The sequence below is a fragment of the Pimephales promelas genome, chromosome 2, assembly GCF_988280905.1.
Source record: "Pimephales promelas chromosome 2, fPimPro1.hap1.1, whole genome shotgun sequence".
NCBI classification, from domain to species: domain Eukaryota; kingdom Metazoa; phylum Chordata; class Actinopteri; order Cypriniformes; family Leuciscidae; genus Pimephales; species Pimephales promelas.
The window spans coordinates 18,678,724-18,696,910 of record NC_142770.1 but is presented as its reverse complement, the minus strand read 5'-3'; the positions used below and the strand labels follow the sequence as shown (position 1 = coordinate 18,696,910).

At 36.5% G+C, this 18,187-nt stretch overlaps 2 protein-coding genes across 3 annotated transcripts; one reads left to right on the top strand and one right to left on the bottom strand.

Annotated features, from left to right (window-relative positions):
* Window positions 1-639: 639 nt before the first annotated feature.
* On the bottom strand, window positions 640-9,113 carry LOC148995840 (uncharacterized). Of its 2 annotated transcripts, none has more exons than XM_089117552.1 (5): window positions 9,016-9,113; window positions 7,425-7,468; window positions 6,954-7,277; window positions 3,941-4,258; window positions 640-3,792 (listed from the first exon to the last, which is right to left on the bottom strand). In XM_089117552.1, exons 1-5 carry the CDS (start codon window positions 9,039-9,041, stop codon window positions 3,719-3,721), a joined length of 786 nt encoding a protein of 261 aa, XP_088973678.1. In that variant the 5' UTR covers window positions 9,042-9,113; the 3' UTR covers window positions 640-3,718. The 2 variants fall into 2 exon arrangements, with proteins under 2 accessions (XP_088973678.1, XP_088973680.1); XM_089117554.1 differs by lacking the exon at window positions 9,016-9,113 and adding an exon at window positions 7,580-7,987.
* A 380-nt stretch (window positions 9,114-9,493) lies between these two features.
* On the top strand, window positions 9,494-18,187 carry LOC120479961 (uncharacterized). Its single transcript, XM_089117565.1, has 5 exons — window positions 9,494-13,104; window positions 13,224-13,550; window positions 13,649-13,777; window positions 13,852-13,979; window positions 14,648-18,187. Exons 1-5 carry the CDS (start codon window positions 13,080-13,082, stop codon window positions 14,753-14,755), a joined length of 717 nt encoding a protein of 238 aa, XP_088973691.1. The 5' UTR covers window positions 9,494-13,079; the 3' UTR covers window positions 14,756-18,187.

Here is an 18,187-nt window from a genome sequence, read left to right as displayed (position 1 = left end):
TTTTAGTTATCATAAATTAGATATTATTTGGAAGCTTTAACGATAAAAATACATCCTAATAAAATCATTTTGAAATTGGACATTGCGTTACCATGGAAACAGTACTTTAAAACTTCCTCCCCCCAGTGGGTGGTGTCATGTTTCAAATTTTACTAAATTTACCGCACAATTTAATAATCAAATCTTTTTTTTCTTATCTTGACAAATCTCATATTGTTGGAAAGCTTAGAGACTCAAGGTTCCATAAACTAATTCTAACTTCTAACAAACTAACACTTTCTCATTTTGTGCAAATCCACTTCAGATTCAGATCATTATTTTTCCCATATTGATTTCACTTGTCTAGCACAATTATGTGGTTTTGTTTCATTAATAAAGAGTATACTTTTTTCTTGATTTACCCCAAAATAATAGGATTGAATTGACATCCTGGGGTACATTATAACATGACCATGTGACGGATACAAATGTTATCTGATCTAATAAAAAAAATTATACAAGACAATATAAAATATTTGTCAATAATATACAATTATTAACTTTTCCAACTTTTTTACTATGAACAAAGTAATTTAAATTCCACAAAAAATCCCGCAAAACACAGCTATACAGCATAATTCAAAACATAATAACAATTCATAATTTCTGAAAATTGACTTTGTCTTTATTCATCTTTTTCTCTGGTTTCCCAGTAGAATTCATACAGTAGAATACAATAACATAGAATACAGAGAATACAATAAAATAGTTATAATAGGCCACATTGTAACGCAATATTAAAACATTTCCCACCAGAGCAACTGGGATTTACATTTAATCATTTAGCATACGCAATATTACGCATTTATTTATTATTACATTTATTTACCTTTATTTTACCAGGAAATAATACCATTGAGATTCAAAATCTCTTTTTTTCAAGGGAGTCCCAGCCAAGACAGCAGAATAGTACTTTCATAATATATATATATATATATATATATATATATATATATATATATATATATATATATACACACACAAACATATGACAGAAAAAGACATTTGGCAATTTAACATCTTAACATAATCATTAGCAGTGCTCAGTAACAGCATATGTGCATTTAATACTCCTAGTCCTTTAACCTAATTTAAACTTTGGTAAATAGTCACATTTTTGCTGAATCTGCAATTTATACTGGAAAAAAAGGTGCAAAAACTTTAAAGGCACTTTCAGCGAATATATAGCTTGCGTTCATGGGATATCATACATGATTTGCCCACATGATCGAAGATTACATTTCCTGGTAGTGGCTAGGAGTCAGAAGAGAACATAAGGCAGTTTACAGAAGGCATAAGGCAGGCTTGAAAAGAAAAATATACCAGTGCTCTTGCGATTGTGCAAAGAAAGATGGCCAACCGACTCGTCCAAGCAACAATGAGGAGTACGAATATTTGAATTAGTAACAAATCTTTGAGCTGCTTGATAATTCAGCAGACGAGGAGCTATTATCTTTGAGATGACGGCACCACGAGACGACGTCAAACACAAGCTTCTGGATGTCACGCCATTCTGGAGTAGTGAGTTTAGGTAGAAGGGAACGGAGTGAGTGGTTGTTCTGTAGGCAAAAGTCAGTGACTTGAAATTGACGCGAGAGGAGTGACGTGCGCTCGCTAAAGACAGCTCGCTAAAGACTGCTCTCACTACAGCATCTGGATCAGTTGCAGAGGTTTGACAGAGCAAGCTGGAAGACCAGCCAGGAGAGCATTACACAATAGTTCAGTCTGGAGAGAACAAGTGAAGCTCTGATCTGCTTGCCACAGTAAATCTTCCACAACTAATCTGTATTTAAAATGCACAAGCTAACCCAGATAGCAAACTGACATTGAATCAACGTGGAAATATGACATCGAAACAACGTTGATCTGACATTGTTTTGCTCATCGAATTAACGTTGAACCAACGACAGACGCGTCATTCTTTCAAAACTAACGGAAAATCAACTTGAAATCAACGCGTTGTTTCAACGTTATGAAAGCAAACCAATTTTCGATTTTCATTTAGCTTTGAAGAATGCCGCGTCTGACGTTGGTTCAACGTTAATTCGATGAGCAAAATCAACGTTGTTTCAATGTCATGAGAGACGTCGTTTCCACGTTGATTCAATGTCAGTTTGCTGTCTGGGAAATGACTTCCAGTAAAATGTAAACAATTGTAAAAAAAAAACAAAAAAAAAACTTGTTTCTCATTTTTTAACGGCATCGTGTTCATGGCATGATAGTCAAAGTAAACGGAGTATAAAATAATATAAATTAAAGGAATAAGCCCCTTGAAGCCATAATTACAGTGGATTAGTACAGCTAAGGGTATATACAGTAATCCTTAAGTTAAATTTACTACTTTTAATACCTTTTTTACTACCTTCAGAATTTTTTTTTAAAACCATCACGACACTGAATTGCAAGTGTTAACCAGCGACCTTTCTATTACACAGATTTTGACATTTATAACATACAAAAATGAATAGATTTAGAGCACGCATTCCATTTTTATGTTTAGTGGATTGCATTTGCGACCGAAGTGCATTAGCTCCCATCCAGTTGACATTGATGTTTTTTTACACACCAAACAATAGAGAGAATGCATTGACATCACTTTCCCGCCGGTACAACCCCCCTCAACCTGACTGAGTGGCAAAAGATCTGCTGCGTGACTGGATTTAATAGGGGAAACTATTAAACGAAAATGCGACTAAAACTAACAATTTGATCAATTTAAACTAAATGTTGGACTCAATGTAATTGGACTCCTAATAACTTACTAAAGATCCAGTGATCCATGGATATTGACATGCAGCCAGCTATCGTGTCGCCTGACATTTATGTTTTTCTGATTTCAAATAAAGGTAAATAAAATCAATATATAAATCTACATAGGCTAAAGCAAATTTGCCCGTGAACGCTTTATATAAATACAATATAGGTAGGTCTAAATACGGGTGATCACTTCTATCAGGGTTATATATAGCCTCTATATATCGTCCAGCCACTGAATATGACGTCAGCATCAAACATAGACAGAGATGAAAGATCTTTGAGTGTGCCCAGATAAGCTAAAGCCCATATTTATAAGGACTAACGGAAACACAAAATAGGACACCTGATAGACTCTCAGACTACATTTAACACTTTTAATGGCCTTAAATTTGACAATTTTGATTTATCACTTTTTAATACTTTTTAAAACCCCGCGGACACCCTGTCGGGGCATTGTTAGGCACGACGCGGAACGGAGTTATTCATAAAGGAACACCAGCAACGTTATAACGTAAAAAATATACAACGTTATAATAACAACATTATTATACGTATATATAACAACATATAAATAACAACGTTATAATATAAAAAAATATAATGTTATAACAAACTTATTCCTCCGCCAAGCAATGTTGTTGCAAAGAGGTTGCTAAGCAACAGTCACGCGATAACACTAAAGCAATGTCGTCGTAGGTGTTCGTGCGTTTAATTTACAACGGCTTCAACCGCAGCTCAACCAATCAAAATCAAGAACTGAATCCCTTTTATAATATAAAAATAATCAAATATACAATAACATAAAATCGGAATATCTGAATTGTTACTGTAGGCTGCAGTGCCAGTTTCTGCTTCGTCTTCAGCTGTTTCTCAGAAGATGTGGCGATCTCAGGTTGTTTTGAGGTTATTCTTCTGCTAATACTCACATAAAGAGCAGAATGGACACAGAAAGAAGTAAAATCTTCTCTGGTCTCGATTGAGCTCCTTGGTTTACTTCTGGTGGACACAAAGACAATTGCATTAGGTTCAGATGAAAACTTTCAATGAAAACTTTCATTGTGATTTTAAAAGTAAAAAATTCTCAATTAAAATGAATCATCTTAACATTATTAGTTTACATGAATCTAACGTCTTTTTCACAAACCTAGTTTCACACTCTGAATTAGCAATTCATTCGTGATGTTGCATTTGTAGATTCCCGAATCATTGTGTTGAAGATTGTTGAGTTTGAGTGAGAAGTTTCCGTTCAGATATTCCTGAGGGAAGGTTTCAGTTCTGTTATTGAATACTGAATCCTGTTCTTCCATGGAGACTTTACCCTTAATAATGTTAAACACTTCCAGGGTCTTATTGTGGCTCCAACTGACTGTAATGTCTTCAGTTGTAAGTGGACGTTTTGTAGCAGAACAGGGTAAAACGGCAGACCCTCCAATAATTCCCACAACTGGGTACTGCACAGGCACTGAAAATAGAGATTAGTTATAATTATTTTTTTATAATTATTTTTTTTAAATGCTCAATGACTGTTGACTGAATGGCATCTTTACACTAGAGTTTACTCTCAGTCAGAGGACACTGCAAAAACTTTAATTTAATGGAGAAATCAATCCATTACGCAACCAAACATATTCAAATTCAGAAACCCAAACCAAAATCACATCTAAAATGCAGTTTATAATTAACTGAGAATACACCTCTGCTGGTGGTTTTACATTTCTGAAACATAAGAAATGTCCAAACTGGACCAAACTGTTTCATTGCTTAATATTTTAAAATCTGTCCACCAAATTAAAATCATGCAGGGAAAATAAAACAAGAAATGACATCATAGAGAAGAGCCCTACACAAATATTGGCTATTTTGACTTTTATAGCAAGGCAAGGTTAGTTCGCCCAAATACCACACGTACATCACAGAGATGTTTATGTGATGTGTGTGTTTACACCTGGAAGATGTATTTTTTAGAGTGTTTGCTCATCTACAATACGTCTATAGGACGTTTCCTGTCAGATGTCAAATAGACGTTTAGAAGATGTCTTTAAGATGTAATGATTTAGAATGAATCTAAAAGCCCGTAAACACTGGGGCGAATATCAGCACGCGTTATTCGTCAGCGTTTTTCAATGTGTTTTTTGTGTTCACACCCAAGCGATTTTCGCTGACGATGAGCCGAGTGAACACGCAAATTAATTCCCTGACATTAGATGGCGTCAATTTGCTCTGCAATACCACTCCATATCAGTTTTCTTTTATCAAGATGTTTGTACTAGTTGCAGTCGTGTTTGTCACATAGTTCTTTATGTTCTGACACCAATGAGAACAGCAGCTCTATATTCATCTTGCCTTGCATCTTTCTCATCTTATTTCTTCCTGGCTGTGTAGACGGCGATGTGTATATCTTCTTCGCTGTTGCGTATGTGTGCTCGGCAAGACCGTTTTGTGTTTGAGCGCCCCCAAGTTGTGTTTTACTGTAACTTCAGAAGCTACAAACACGTGAGCAAGAGCGGCAATCTCATTGGTCGGATAGTTTTTGACGCGGCGCGTCAAACAAAACAAAAAAAAAAAACGAACCCGAGGCGTTTTTTTTTTTAAATGACGCTTTGCCGCGTGGCGTTTTATGCTCACACTCACATTGGCACCCTTTGTTTAGTCACGAGGCGTTAAACGACAGCGAATAACGTGCACGAAATTAGTCCCGGTGTGAACAGGCCTTTAAACTGTAGGGGTGTCACGATTCTCCAAATCCTCGATTCGATTACATTCTCGATTCTAAGGTCACGATTCAATTCTCTTTTTTTTCCTTCAATCGGCCAATCAGGATGCTCTCTGTCTTACATGCGCTTCATGAGGCACACACTCAAGGTCTCTCTGCGCACATTACGATTTGAAGCAGTTTTTTTCTGTCTCGGCAAGCACGCTCGCTCTTGCTCGTTCACTCTAGATTCCGGTAGATTAACCAATTTGTGTGCATCAGGGAGCCGCTATCAATATGCGGGAGACTCCCGGAACTTCCGCGAGACTTGGGATGTCTGCAAACTGTGGCTTTTTTGAACCGCGAACGTTGTTAACATTACTCACTGGAAATCCAAAAAACTTCCACTCCTGTGACTTCAACGAAAGAGGAGGGGGTTCAAGTTCTGTTGATGGGTCTCCAGCATCTGCAGTTGCCATAGACTCGCAGCTCTTCAACACGCAAGTTTTTTTCCACTTGGCAAGCCGAACTGACATGACATGGGGGCGTGGCAGCATCGACGATTCCATTTTTTTTAATTCGATATTCAAGATTGTGAATTAATTTCAATCAATTTCGATTGAAATCGTGACACTCTTATTAAACTGACATCTATCAGATGTTAGTAAACAGCAGATGCTTTCCAGATGAAGTGATCTTTAAAGCTACACTGTGTAACTCTTTTAGTTTATTCTTAGCTAAAAACACTTAGTTCTTTCAAAAATATATGTGCTCATTAATGTATATTTACTTCGTTTAAGTAATAAAGTATTCTCGTGAGTGTATAATATGCCATTGAAAATACATACGGGTAAGGGGTTCTAATGTCGCTCGCCATGTTGCCCCTCCATCTTGAAAGTACATTAGCCAAAGAGGGACATACCCGTTAATTCAAGCTTCGCCTTTCGCGTTTACGTTTGAGTTAATACACATGGACAAGGTTGAACTGGAAGCCATGTTAATCTTGGACCACATTGGCCACCGTAGGAGTTAAAACGAAATCGGAATTGAGAGGAACAGAAACTAATATTCACTGGATGGTCATATACCTTTTCATCGCTAGATGAGGGTAAAAATCACACAGTGTAACTTTTACAGACGTATGTGTGCTATCTTATATCAGGTTGTAAAATGTGTTGTGTGACGTTTAAAAAAAAAATACTGAATTACTCATTCATGACGTGTAAAAAAAACAATTTTGTTGTTTGTATAAGTTTTTGAAATCCAACATGACTAGAAAAAAAAATTCTAAGAACTTTGCACATGTGACAAATAAAAATAACGACATTCTACTGACTATAAGTGATGTTGCATCTACAGGACATGTCAACTTATTCTACTAACTACTAAAGTATAAGTTACTTCTAGTGAATGGAATGTCTAAAATGGACCATTGAAATTGTGTAGTTAAAAAAATACCACAAACCTTCGATGAAAAGCTCCACAGTCCTGATGACTGATTCCTCTACGATGTAGCACTGGTACTTTCCTGCGTCACTGTGCTGAAGACTGTCGAGTTTGAGTGAGAAGTTTCCTTTCGTATACTCTGGAGGGAAGGTTTCAGCTCTGTTCTTGAATGACTGATCCTGTCCTTGTCCAAAGTCTTTGCCCTTATCAATGTCAAACACTTTCAGTCTATCATCATATTTCCAATTCACTGTGATGTCTTGAACTGTAAGCTGATGTTTTTTAGAAGAACACGGTAAAACGACAGAACCTCCGATTAAACCCTCGACGGTGACCAGTGACGCTGAAAACGGAGAAGTAATAATAATAAACAAACTTGGTTTTAATAGAAAAACATAAATTAATGCTTGTTTTAAACTAAATTTGTTGCAGATTTATCTTTTTCTTTATCATGGACACTTTTACATGTCACTGACCCTCTATTGCTCACCTTCAGTAATCACCATTAACAGAGGAACTAAAACAATACAGCACCTGTAAACACAGAAAGAATTGAAATATTTACTGTTAACCAAAAAATAAAAATCACATTCCAGCTGTTAAACCGTTTAAGTCCATTGATTCTGATTACAATAATGCACTAACCAGAGTTATATTGCCAGGTATGTTTGCACATTCGAGGAATTTGTTTTGGTGACGGAAGCTTCCACAGTAAACAGAATGACACTGACACCTCTTTTCTCAATCTCTGAAACGGTTTGATAATGGATTCAGTCTCTCTAAATCCCTCCTTTATGTGACTCTACTCTGCTCTGATTGGTCAGATGGCCCAGTCTGTTGTTTGACGTCAAATTCATACATTCGATATGCGATAACACTTCTCATTTACTTTCAATGGGTGATTTCATGTGATCTGAATAGTGGTTTCCGTTTCGTTGTTTGCGGCTGAAGTTGAAATGTTTTCTACCTTTCAATTGCCAATGCAGGCGTCAGCCAATCTATGAGTTGTGCGCAGACGTTAGCCAATCGCATTCATGCAACAGCGGAAAAGTAATGTGATTGGCTGTTGTCACTATGATAGACGTGTAAGGACCAAGCTTCACAGTGTTAACACATTACTTTTCCGGTGTTGCATAAATGTGATTGGCTAACGTCTATGCTAGGGTATTTGCATAGGTGATCTGTTTGCAAGAAACTCCTAAAGTTCAGCTACAACTAATAGCTTACTTAGCCTGAGGGTTTTGCTGCAACTGGGCCCAGAATGCCAGAAACGACATTTAATGTTTGTTTATGCCTTGTTTATAACTTCTTCATTCACATAAATCAGGATAAATTTGAATCTTTTTCTCAGTGAGCTTTTATGATGTTTAACATGTACTCAATGATATAAATTTAGCATTCTCAGATGTTTCTGTGCGGGGAAGCAACTCCTGAAATATGAAAAATGCTTGAAATAGCATTGTGCTAGTGTAGACGAGCAGAGTTTCAAAACAAAAGTTCTTATTTTATCCACATTAATGTGGACATTGCAGTATCCGTGTGTAGAAACAGTTGCACAGTTCAAATGCTAACGTTCCTATCAAACAGTCTGGGTGGAGTCAAGTCTTCGAACATCAGAAAACTAAAACATTTCAGTACTTTCCCACTTTACTCTTCACTAAAAACCCTTTTAAATGTTTATCTTATGTATCTTTGTCCAGTATCGAGTGGTCTGTGGGCTACAATAATACAGTTTAGATTTAAGCACTTAGCATTTAGCCTAAGCTTTAGCACAAGTAGCAGCTAACGTTACCATGTATTATTTATAGGCTTGCTTTGCACTGTGACATAAAAATATCAGTTCACACAACTGATTATCATGACTATTTAATAAATATTTAACGTTTAAACGGTTTCTCTAATTTTCTGTAGAATTTATATAAAAAAATAATGGATCAAAAGTCGATATTTAATAGGAAATATGTTAAAGACTGGCGAATTCTTACGTGACCATAGAAAAGTAACGTTATTCCGCGTACTAATGCAAATCCTCCAATCCATTGACTTCCATTCAAAATGAACAGATTCTCTCCTAACGTTACCTCCTTGTCGGCTGCAGCCACGACATTTTCTCTCTTCTCGGGGGGATCCCATAGACTGGGGATCCCCTTGAGGAGGAGCTCTGATCAACATCACAGAATGACCCTCAAATATGTTCCGGTTCGCGAGGTTTACGGATGGAAACAAAATGGAAACAAAAACGCGTTAATAAATCGTTTATTCAGCCGATTCGTAATTCGTAATTTTTTTGTCTTTTTTTTTGTTTGTCGTTAAATGAGTAAATGTTACATTTAAAACATTATTGACATAAAATGTCCACAATATTGCACACCTATCCTTTGCATTGCCAGAGTCCTTCACGTATGCATTTTGTCGATATGGATTTCTGTAAGAGCCCTAAGTAATGCCTTATTAGACTATTCTCACTGAATTGGTCATTAAAATTAAGAATTTATGATGCATATTTAATAATGTTTAAAAAATACCCTTGGAACTCAATTTATCAACGCTTTATGGAAAGGTTTGTTTCGGTTGTCATTGTTACGTAGGCATCTATGACATGAGAAGTGTCTCACTAGCTGCCTGCGCTTACATCTTTAGTTTGATTTAATCCCAAATAATTCCACTTGATGATTCAGGCTAAATCATATTAATCAGTATCAAGAGCAGCATCTCTGGAATATGCGTAATATTTGCGCGGTAAATGACTTTCGCTAACAGATCAGCACGCGAGGAAACAGGAACATCTCCTCCTCTGGACGCAATACAAGCCCTTGCGTGCACCCAAGATCATTTCCACACTCTCTTACCTGCTGCTTGTGCTCGCTCGAACAATTTTTGGCGGTCGAGGTGGGACTTATTATTTTAAAAACCATAAATGTCATTGGTTACTTCCTCTTTCCCGAAAGTCATCTGTAATTTGATTAATTTGACACCTGTCCAATGACCCATAATTCACTTAACTCGAGACATCACATAACTTGTTTAACAGGAATTGCATTTAAAAGGTGAAGTCACCATAATTTTTAAAGCACTTTTAACAGGATTATTTTAAAGCGGATTACAGTTATAGTAGAAATGACCTATTATGATAAATTATAAATAATATCGGGCCGAGAATTGAACCTTGTGGCACCCCTGTCGAGACAGCCAATGGGCTAGATAGCAAGCCCTCTGATTTAACACACTGAAATCTATCTGTGAAATAATTAGTGAGCCATGCGAGGCCGTGATTTGAGAGCCCATACTCCTAGCCTACCGCCCGCAGTCAATTTTGATATTCTAGGTATTAACTGGCCTGAATTTTGAGATCCCAATAGATGTGAAGTACTGTATAGGTATTCGTGTTTAATAGGGAGCCAATGCAGTGTTGATAGAACCGGGCTAATATGGTCATACAGTACTTCCTGGTTCTGGTAAGAACTCGAGCTGCTGCATTTTGAACTAGCTGTAGTTTATTTATTAAACGTGCAGGGCAACCATCCATACGAGCGATTACATACGATTACTATAATCAAGCTTTGATGTCATGAACGCATTAATTTCACACGTGAAAATCTCACAGGGTTAAAAAATTAGCATATCAAGTAGCTTTTAAGGCCTCTCTGTATGCAATCGTGCTCTCTTTCCATGAAATGCGAAATACCTCTAGTATTCCTTTCTTCCAGTTTCGCTCAATTTTTCTGGCTTTTCTCTTAAGGGGCTGAGTGTGCCCGTTGTACCATGGCATTGGACTATTTCCTTTAATCTTCTTTAATCGCAACAGAAATGTCTGTGTTAAAAAAAAGAGATTTAAAATTATTAATAACACAATCTTTTGTGGCAGAACTGATAGTTCTAACATATTTGTAACATGGAGTCGGCTTTGCAGCCAAATCAAGTTTACATGAGACTAGATAATGATCTGAGATGTCATCACTCATGCTTCAGAATTTCAACAGCATCAAAATGTATTCCATGTGATATTAGATCTAGAGAATGATTACGATTATGACGAGTAGGTCCTGAAACGAGTTAGAGTTAGTACTGGAGTTGGTAAAGTTGGTTAATCAGAATATCAACAAGATTATTTAACTGCACGTTTCATGTCAAAGTCATCAGGCTGATTTTAAATTGTGGTGCCACCAAGAAAGCAAAAATGTATTCTCTCTCTCTGTACAGTAATATCTTTTTATAGCCATCCTTGCGTGATGCTTAAGTTCATGGTAATACATAAAACATTAAGAGCGTTAGCGCTCGCAATGTCAAGGTCATGGGTTCCATTCCCAGGGAAAGCAAGAACTGATGAGAATGTAAATGTGTTGAAATGCAATGTAAGTCGCTTTGGTTAAAAGCATCTGCCAAATGTAAATGCAAGTTTTTCTCATCAAAGGTTTGTCACTCTCTGGAGGCCATTATTAATAATTATTTACAGTATAACCAGGGGTCTGCAACACCTATAATAACTCATTTAGCATCAGAGTGTTTACACTTGCCAATTTCCATCAAAGTGTTTACACTTGCCAATCGCATTTTTAATTTTTTATTATGAATTAGGTATCATTTGGAAGCTTTTACATAAAAAAAAATTAAATCCTAATAAAATACTTTTGAAATCGGACCTTGCGTTACCGTGGAAACAGTATTTTAAAACATCCTCCTCCCAGTGTGCAGTGTCATGTTTCACAATTTACTAAATTTACTGCACGATTTTAGCTTGGATGCCTGCTGAACTTAGCCCCGCCCACAACATTTGATGATGGGAAATTCGGTCTAGACTTACTGTAATTGGCTGTGAAGCAAGTATGCCCGAACCAAAGCTGTTCGGCTCAATCAAATTGTCAGGGCAGGCTTTTTATGAAAATGGACAGATGATCAATAGTAACGTACTCATCCACGTCACCAAAGAGTGCTTGGGTTGATTTTGTTTACAACAGAGAATGGCTGCCGCTGGAGAATTGAAATGTGTAGATTCAGCCATCGTGTCTGTTATAGACATTTTTAAATAAGAATAGAGAACCGCGATCAAGGCAGGCATTTGCTCTGATTGGTTGTAGGTCCATACTATCCAATTGAGTACAGAGGCATTTTCTTTCCTGGTTTGGTCTGGAACCAATCACAGAACGGCGAGTGAGCAGTAAGACGATGACGATGTACATGCGATATGATTGAAGGGATTGTGGCAGAAATGTAGGGTTTTTATTTGTGATAAGAGACCACATCAGAAATGTTTCATTGAGTGTCAACCGAGAAAAAAAATTTCACAAGAACCTCGATGTTTGTTATATCAACTTTAGTTTAATGTGGAACACAACTTAGTTAGAAATATGGATTTGATTTTATACCATATTACTTTGCATAATAATAAAAATAAACAAATAATAAAAATGTTCAGTGCAGTACATTTACTTCATAATAAATGTAAACTTGATGAAGTGATCTCACTTCAACAATAATCTTCTGAGTGTCTCCTTTAAAAAGAGAGCAATCTTAGTTCTCTTAAAGAATCACGGGTGTGAACCTGTCTTATGTAACACTATGAACTCTATACAAAGTAAGTAAAAGACCTACATTCGCCTGCAATGAGAATAAACAAGGTTTGTGTTGACCACAATGAGCTAGTGGTGTATCGGATGCAGAGAGCAATAAACCACCTACATTCAAGAAACACTTAAAAACCAAACAAAAAAAATTCAGTTTTACTTCATTCAGCTTTTGTCATGTTAACAATTTTGCATATGTGTGGATCAGTGCATTCATATGAACAAATTTCAAAGTTTGATTTTATTTACATATGTATGCAATAAACTCGGTGTTGGGTTGCCAATAGATAAGTCCAATGTAAAGTCTGGGTTCTGAAGTAAACCCGTTGAAAACAATTGATATAACTTACGTACAACAATTAAATAATTAATTGCTCACGGAAAGCTATTTGATTGCAATTATATATGAATAGTGTACAGTTTAGGCAATGCACCATGGAATAATCTACAAAATGTGGTCAGTGCAAACATGACTTCTACTTCCTCTTGATGTGGCTGAAATTTCCCCATTGAAAGCTCTGGGGTAAAGTCATCTCAAACTCAGCATAAATCTAGACTGCATCACGCTGAAGTGCTTTAACATCATGAAGATCGTGAAGCTTCTTTTCTGTGAGTTTACTGTATTGATATTCTGGGAATTCGCTGTGTATCAACTAATGCCATTATTTACTTTATGTTTTATGTTGACACAATCATTTTAAAGGTGTATGTGCGTTTCTATTTCGCAGATCTGCTCATATGGTGTGGAGCTGCGGAGACTTTAACTGATCAACTTACAGATTTGGGTCAAAATGTGTCTATAAACTGTGATTTTGATGTAAATGAGGTTTATTGGTTTTTACTGAAACTTCCAGATCCTCCGGTTGGCATATTACTCTCTTCCACAACGTCATCTACTTTTTACTACAGTCAAGCTTTTAAGCAGAAATATTCATTGCAAAATAATCATCGCTTGTTCATAAATAATGTCACTATTGATGATTTAGGACTTTATTACTGTGTGACCAAAGACGGTTATCCAAAATACAGCAACGGCACCAGAATACACATCAGCGGTGAGTGAACATTCAGTGATCCTCAAGCTAAACACTTAATCTCTGTTACACAAATACATATTCAATATTAATATTAAACCCCTTCAATGAATACACAGGACCAACTCCGACTGCAGAGATCCAGAATCAGACAGCGGTGAAGATCATTGAGAGGAATCAGACACATTGGCAGATTATTAGCCTCATATCTGCTCTGTTGAACGCTGTTCTGATCATTGTGATCATAGGTGAGATCTTTGGTTGTGTTGTTCTTTCTGTAAAGATGGGAAAACTTAATGTTTAATCCGACTTTCACTTTAAGGACTAGTAAAGATGTTTGTTCTTGGAAGCAAGAGAACCAGAGACAACTTAAAACAAACTCAAGATACAAACCTACAACAACCTCAAGTCATGGATCTTAATCAACCACAAGACTCAAGTCAAGTGCAGGTAAAGCAACTTTAATGCAATCAAAATGAGTTAAAATACTAATATGCACCTTTTAAAAGTATAGTTCATGTCATTCCAAAACCTGTATTTATTTTAATCATTCTTTTAAACACTAAAGAATGTTTTTGTATACAATGAAAGCAAAACAACACTGGACCCAAGTTTTACTGGATGGGCAAAAAAGTTAATTTAATTTTCATTTGATTTATTTTCTGGGTGGACTATTTCTTTGTTATCACATCTTGTGTTTTCAAGCGTATCCCTTTATGGATTCTAATATGCATCTTTCACGTTTGAAGTACCAGTTGTGCAATCTTAAAAAGAAAGGTTTCATAATGGGGTTTTCACAGTGATGCCATAGAAGAACCATTTTGGTTTTCCCAAAGAACCTTTTGAAGTGTACAGTTCTTAAAATAATCATATTGTAGTGTATGGAGAACATTATAATACTCTAAAGAATCTTTTCCCACTTTTAAGAACCTTTTATGGAATGTAAAGATTCCATGGATGTTAAAGATTAGAACCATCAATGCCGATAAAGAATCTTTGTTTTTAATAGTTAAAGCTACTATTCTTTCTGGCAGTTCAGAATTGTTTGTATTTCAGAAAAATCATCAACACTCAAACATCTGAATTGAGATTAAATGTATTGGTTGTTGTTTTTTCAGTACGCTACAGGAGTTACTTCCACACCATGTAAAAGGTTTCAGCCCAGGGAAATAAACAGCACATATGCGCTTCTACAGCTGCCAGAATCGAGAACACATCAAATCTGACACCATTTACTTTCCTTTCTCACTGTTTGGGAAAAAGTATCACATATTGCATAACTATGTAGATCTCTTTAAAGCAACACTAAGTACGAATTTTTACCTTAAAATAATGTTTTCAAAATCGTTTCAGTGGTTCATCAAGTCGTGACATGGTGAAATGCACTTATGCCTCCGCTTTGCGGCCCTTTATCGGATATATGCAAGATTGCCAGATCGGGGCGTGTTTCTGTAGTGCGAATGAGACAGAAAGAAAACTACAAATTTGACTTGCTTTAAAAGTTACAATTGCCAATAGGTGGAGCGTACTCGACAGTAGACTACAACTACACTTTCATAAAATCATGCATCATACCAAAGTCCTTTTAGGCAAGTCCTGCAACACTCGGCCGCCATCTTGGCAACGCCTCCGGGCAGCTATTTCGGAATAACAAGACCAGGCTCCTATCTAAATGAATGGGCAGAGAGTCAGAACTGCACTTTCACTGGTCACCGGGACATAAAAACTCCATGTATAGAAACAGCAGTAAAATATAATAAAAATCGCTGAAAAAGTTTGATGACTTTCCCCCAAAATAAGGTTTAAAACGCTGTTTTACCACAGGTTATACTTTTACACATGCGCAAGGGTTCTCTTGCACTCTGTCGCGCGCGCTGCACAGTTTGAAGCACAGTATGTGCTCGCTCTTGCTCGCTCGCTCTAGATTCCAGGAGATTTAAACTAATTTGCGGGCATCAGCGAGCCGCTATCAATCTGCGGGAGACACCCGGGACTTCCGGGAGACTTGGGATGTCTGATATTTACACAACGCCCACATACACTGCATATCAAATCTGCTGCCTTTTCGAACAGTAACGTATTTTCCACTGTCACAAACCTCAACTGTGCGCATGCGTCGGTGGAACCAGACGATAGGCTTAAATGTTTCCCGGCTTGACTGTTAAAAGCAGATCGATTGGCTGTCCAGCGGGAGGGGCGGGACATGTGCATACAACCGCCATCTTTGATGTTACGGATTTTCCCTATATAGTTGTATTAAGGATTGAGGAAGTGGCGTGTCTCTATATAAATAGTCTCTGATCATACCCTACCTTGTCTGTGGCCATTGTTGATTCCACACTGTAAAAAATATTTTCAAGATTTGTTATCACAAAATATTTTCTTTTGTCAAATCAACTTTATAATAATTTATTTAGTTGAGATAACTTATTATTTTGAGTTTCTGATGATTAAATTAATCTCCTTCATTGTATTAACTCACTTTTCACTTTTTCACTGTTCAATCAACTTAAAATTTTAAGGCAACCCAGGTTACTTACTTTTTTAAGTTAAACCATCAATATTTATTTTTACAGTGCAAAGCCGGTGCTGGATAAACAGGGAGTGTGTGCGTGCGTGTGCGACAGTAGGCTAAATTATTTACGACAGCAGTAATGGACAATTCCGCTTCCAACCTGTAGGGCGACCGCTGAGGAAAAGTTGCTTGGTGTTGCTTTAATCTGCATATTTAGCTCGCAAGTGTTGTACAAGGGACTGTTTCATTTACAATAAGAATGTTAAAGTGAATTGTAAGTTATGGTTAATACTTTCTTCGATGTAATAGTTAACAATATCTATAATTAGTAATTGTCATTTTGTCATTTAGTTTGTGGAATGGACATTGGCAGAAATAGCCTTCTGTGATGCTGTATGTAATGTTGATACATTTAGATTTGAACCTCAAAATGCACAGTTTGTTTCAGAAATGTTTTGTTCGATATGATATTTGTTTCATATTTGTGATAACTTGCAAACTGTCTTGAGGGATATTCAGTGTTCAGATAATGTCCGACTGAATTCCAGTAATAGTTTCATGACTTTCTACTCTGGAAACCTCTATACTCACATAATAAATGATACTTGCCACGTAATGAGTGGAATAATGAGCAGCCAGAATGACTACATTATCCATTTCATTATATATATATATATATATATATATATACTGTATATATATACTGTATATATATACACTGTGTGTGTGTGCACACAAAGCATGTCTACAACATGCAGTTGCATTTGTTCAAAGCTGTTACAATACAAACTACATGGTTTAATTCTGAAACAAAATGTCGAAATGTCGTTCCAAACTCGAATGATCTAAAACACACTGACGGTTCTCAAGTGTTAGATTTGATGGGAACTTCAATTTCACTCTGTTCATCACATCAAGATAGCGGCTTCAGAAGACTATAAATATAGCCCACCCACACACACACGTTACATTTACTGCAGGAGAACAGTTTATGGTACTTTATTTGTGATTATTATTTGTGATTCTTTTATAAAAAACTGAGCAGACATGCTAAAATGCAAAATTTTGTTTTCCAGAGCAGAAAAAAGGCATATATATACAGTATATCAACATGACAAAAATGTTGATATTGGGTGATCTGTCCATTTAACTTATTTTTGTACTTTGAAATCAAAGAGGACGATATGAACCTGTGTGTTGTGTTACAATCATCTTTTTGAATGAATATAAAACACTGAGTAAACAACCTCAGGACTGTTTTGCTATTTGGCCACTAACTGCATGTACACGTGGTTTTAGCACCTGTAAAGTAGTTTACCTCATGTGAGGTAGTGTTTAGACATGTTCTTGTAAAATGTTCCACTGGTCTTGCGCCTCACAAGAAATAAGAACCACACAGTCTCACCTACTTCAAAAGAGGGGGCGTAAACCAAGATGTCTTATTTTTAAATCATTTGAACATCATGTTCTCACAGATTTCTCAAAACAAAAGAAAAAGAGTAGGCTATGTGTTAAATTGTTTAAAATGTTTTGTGCATTGAGTGCAAATGGCTTTAGGCTAGGCTATATATTCACAATTGCGCTGATTTCATGTGCTATCGGAATTATCATTAATACTAGTTTCGACCTCAGAAGTGGGAAGTAGGAAATTTCCCATAGCACCATTTAACACATACAAAGAGACCTAGTCAAGCACCCCGATTTGGGACATTTTATGTTTTCTATTGGAGGAATCCTTTACCAGGAAGTTAGTTGCATGTGCTCCATACAAAAGCAGCTGACATGTCAGTGCTTCAACACAGCACTTCACTTTTAACAAAACAGCCCAGAAGGTGCCAACAGAAGCAATTGCTTGGGAAAGTGGAGATCTCATTGGGACGTGGTGCGTTTTTTAATATGACAGTGACCTTTATCCTGGGATCATCATGGAAACAGATGAAACACTTGTAAAGTTTGTAACAAGCAAATCTGTCCATACCACCCTGTCACAGTGATCCACTCCGTGACATCAGCTACCACCCCGTCACCGAGTCATTTTGTTAAAAATGTAGGCCTACGTAAAACAAATATAATTTTACATACATTAATGTTGAATGATGTTTGTGTTGTGTGAACTAATCAAATAAATGTATCTTTATTTGTA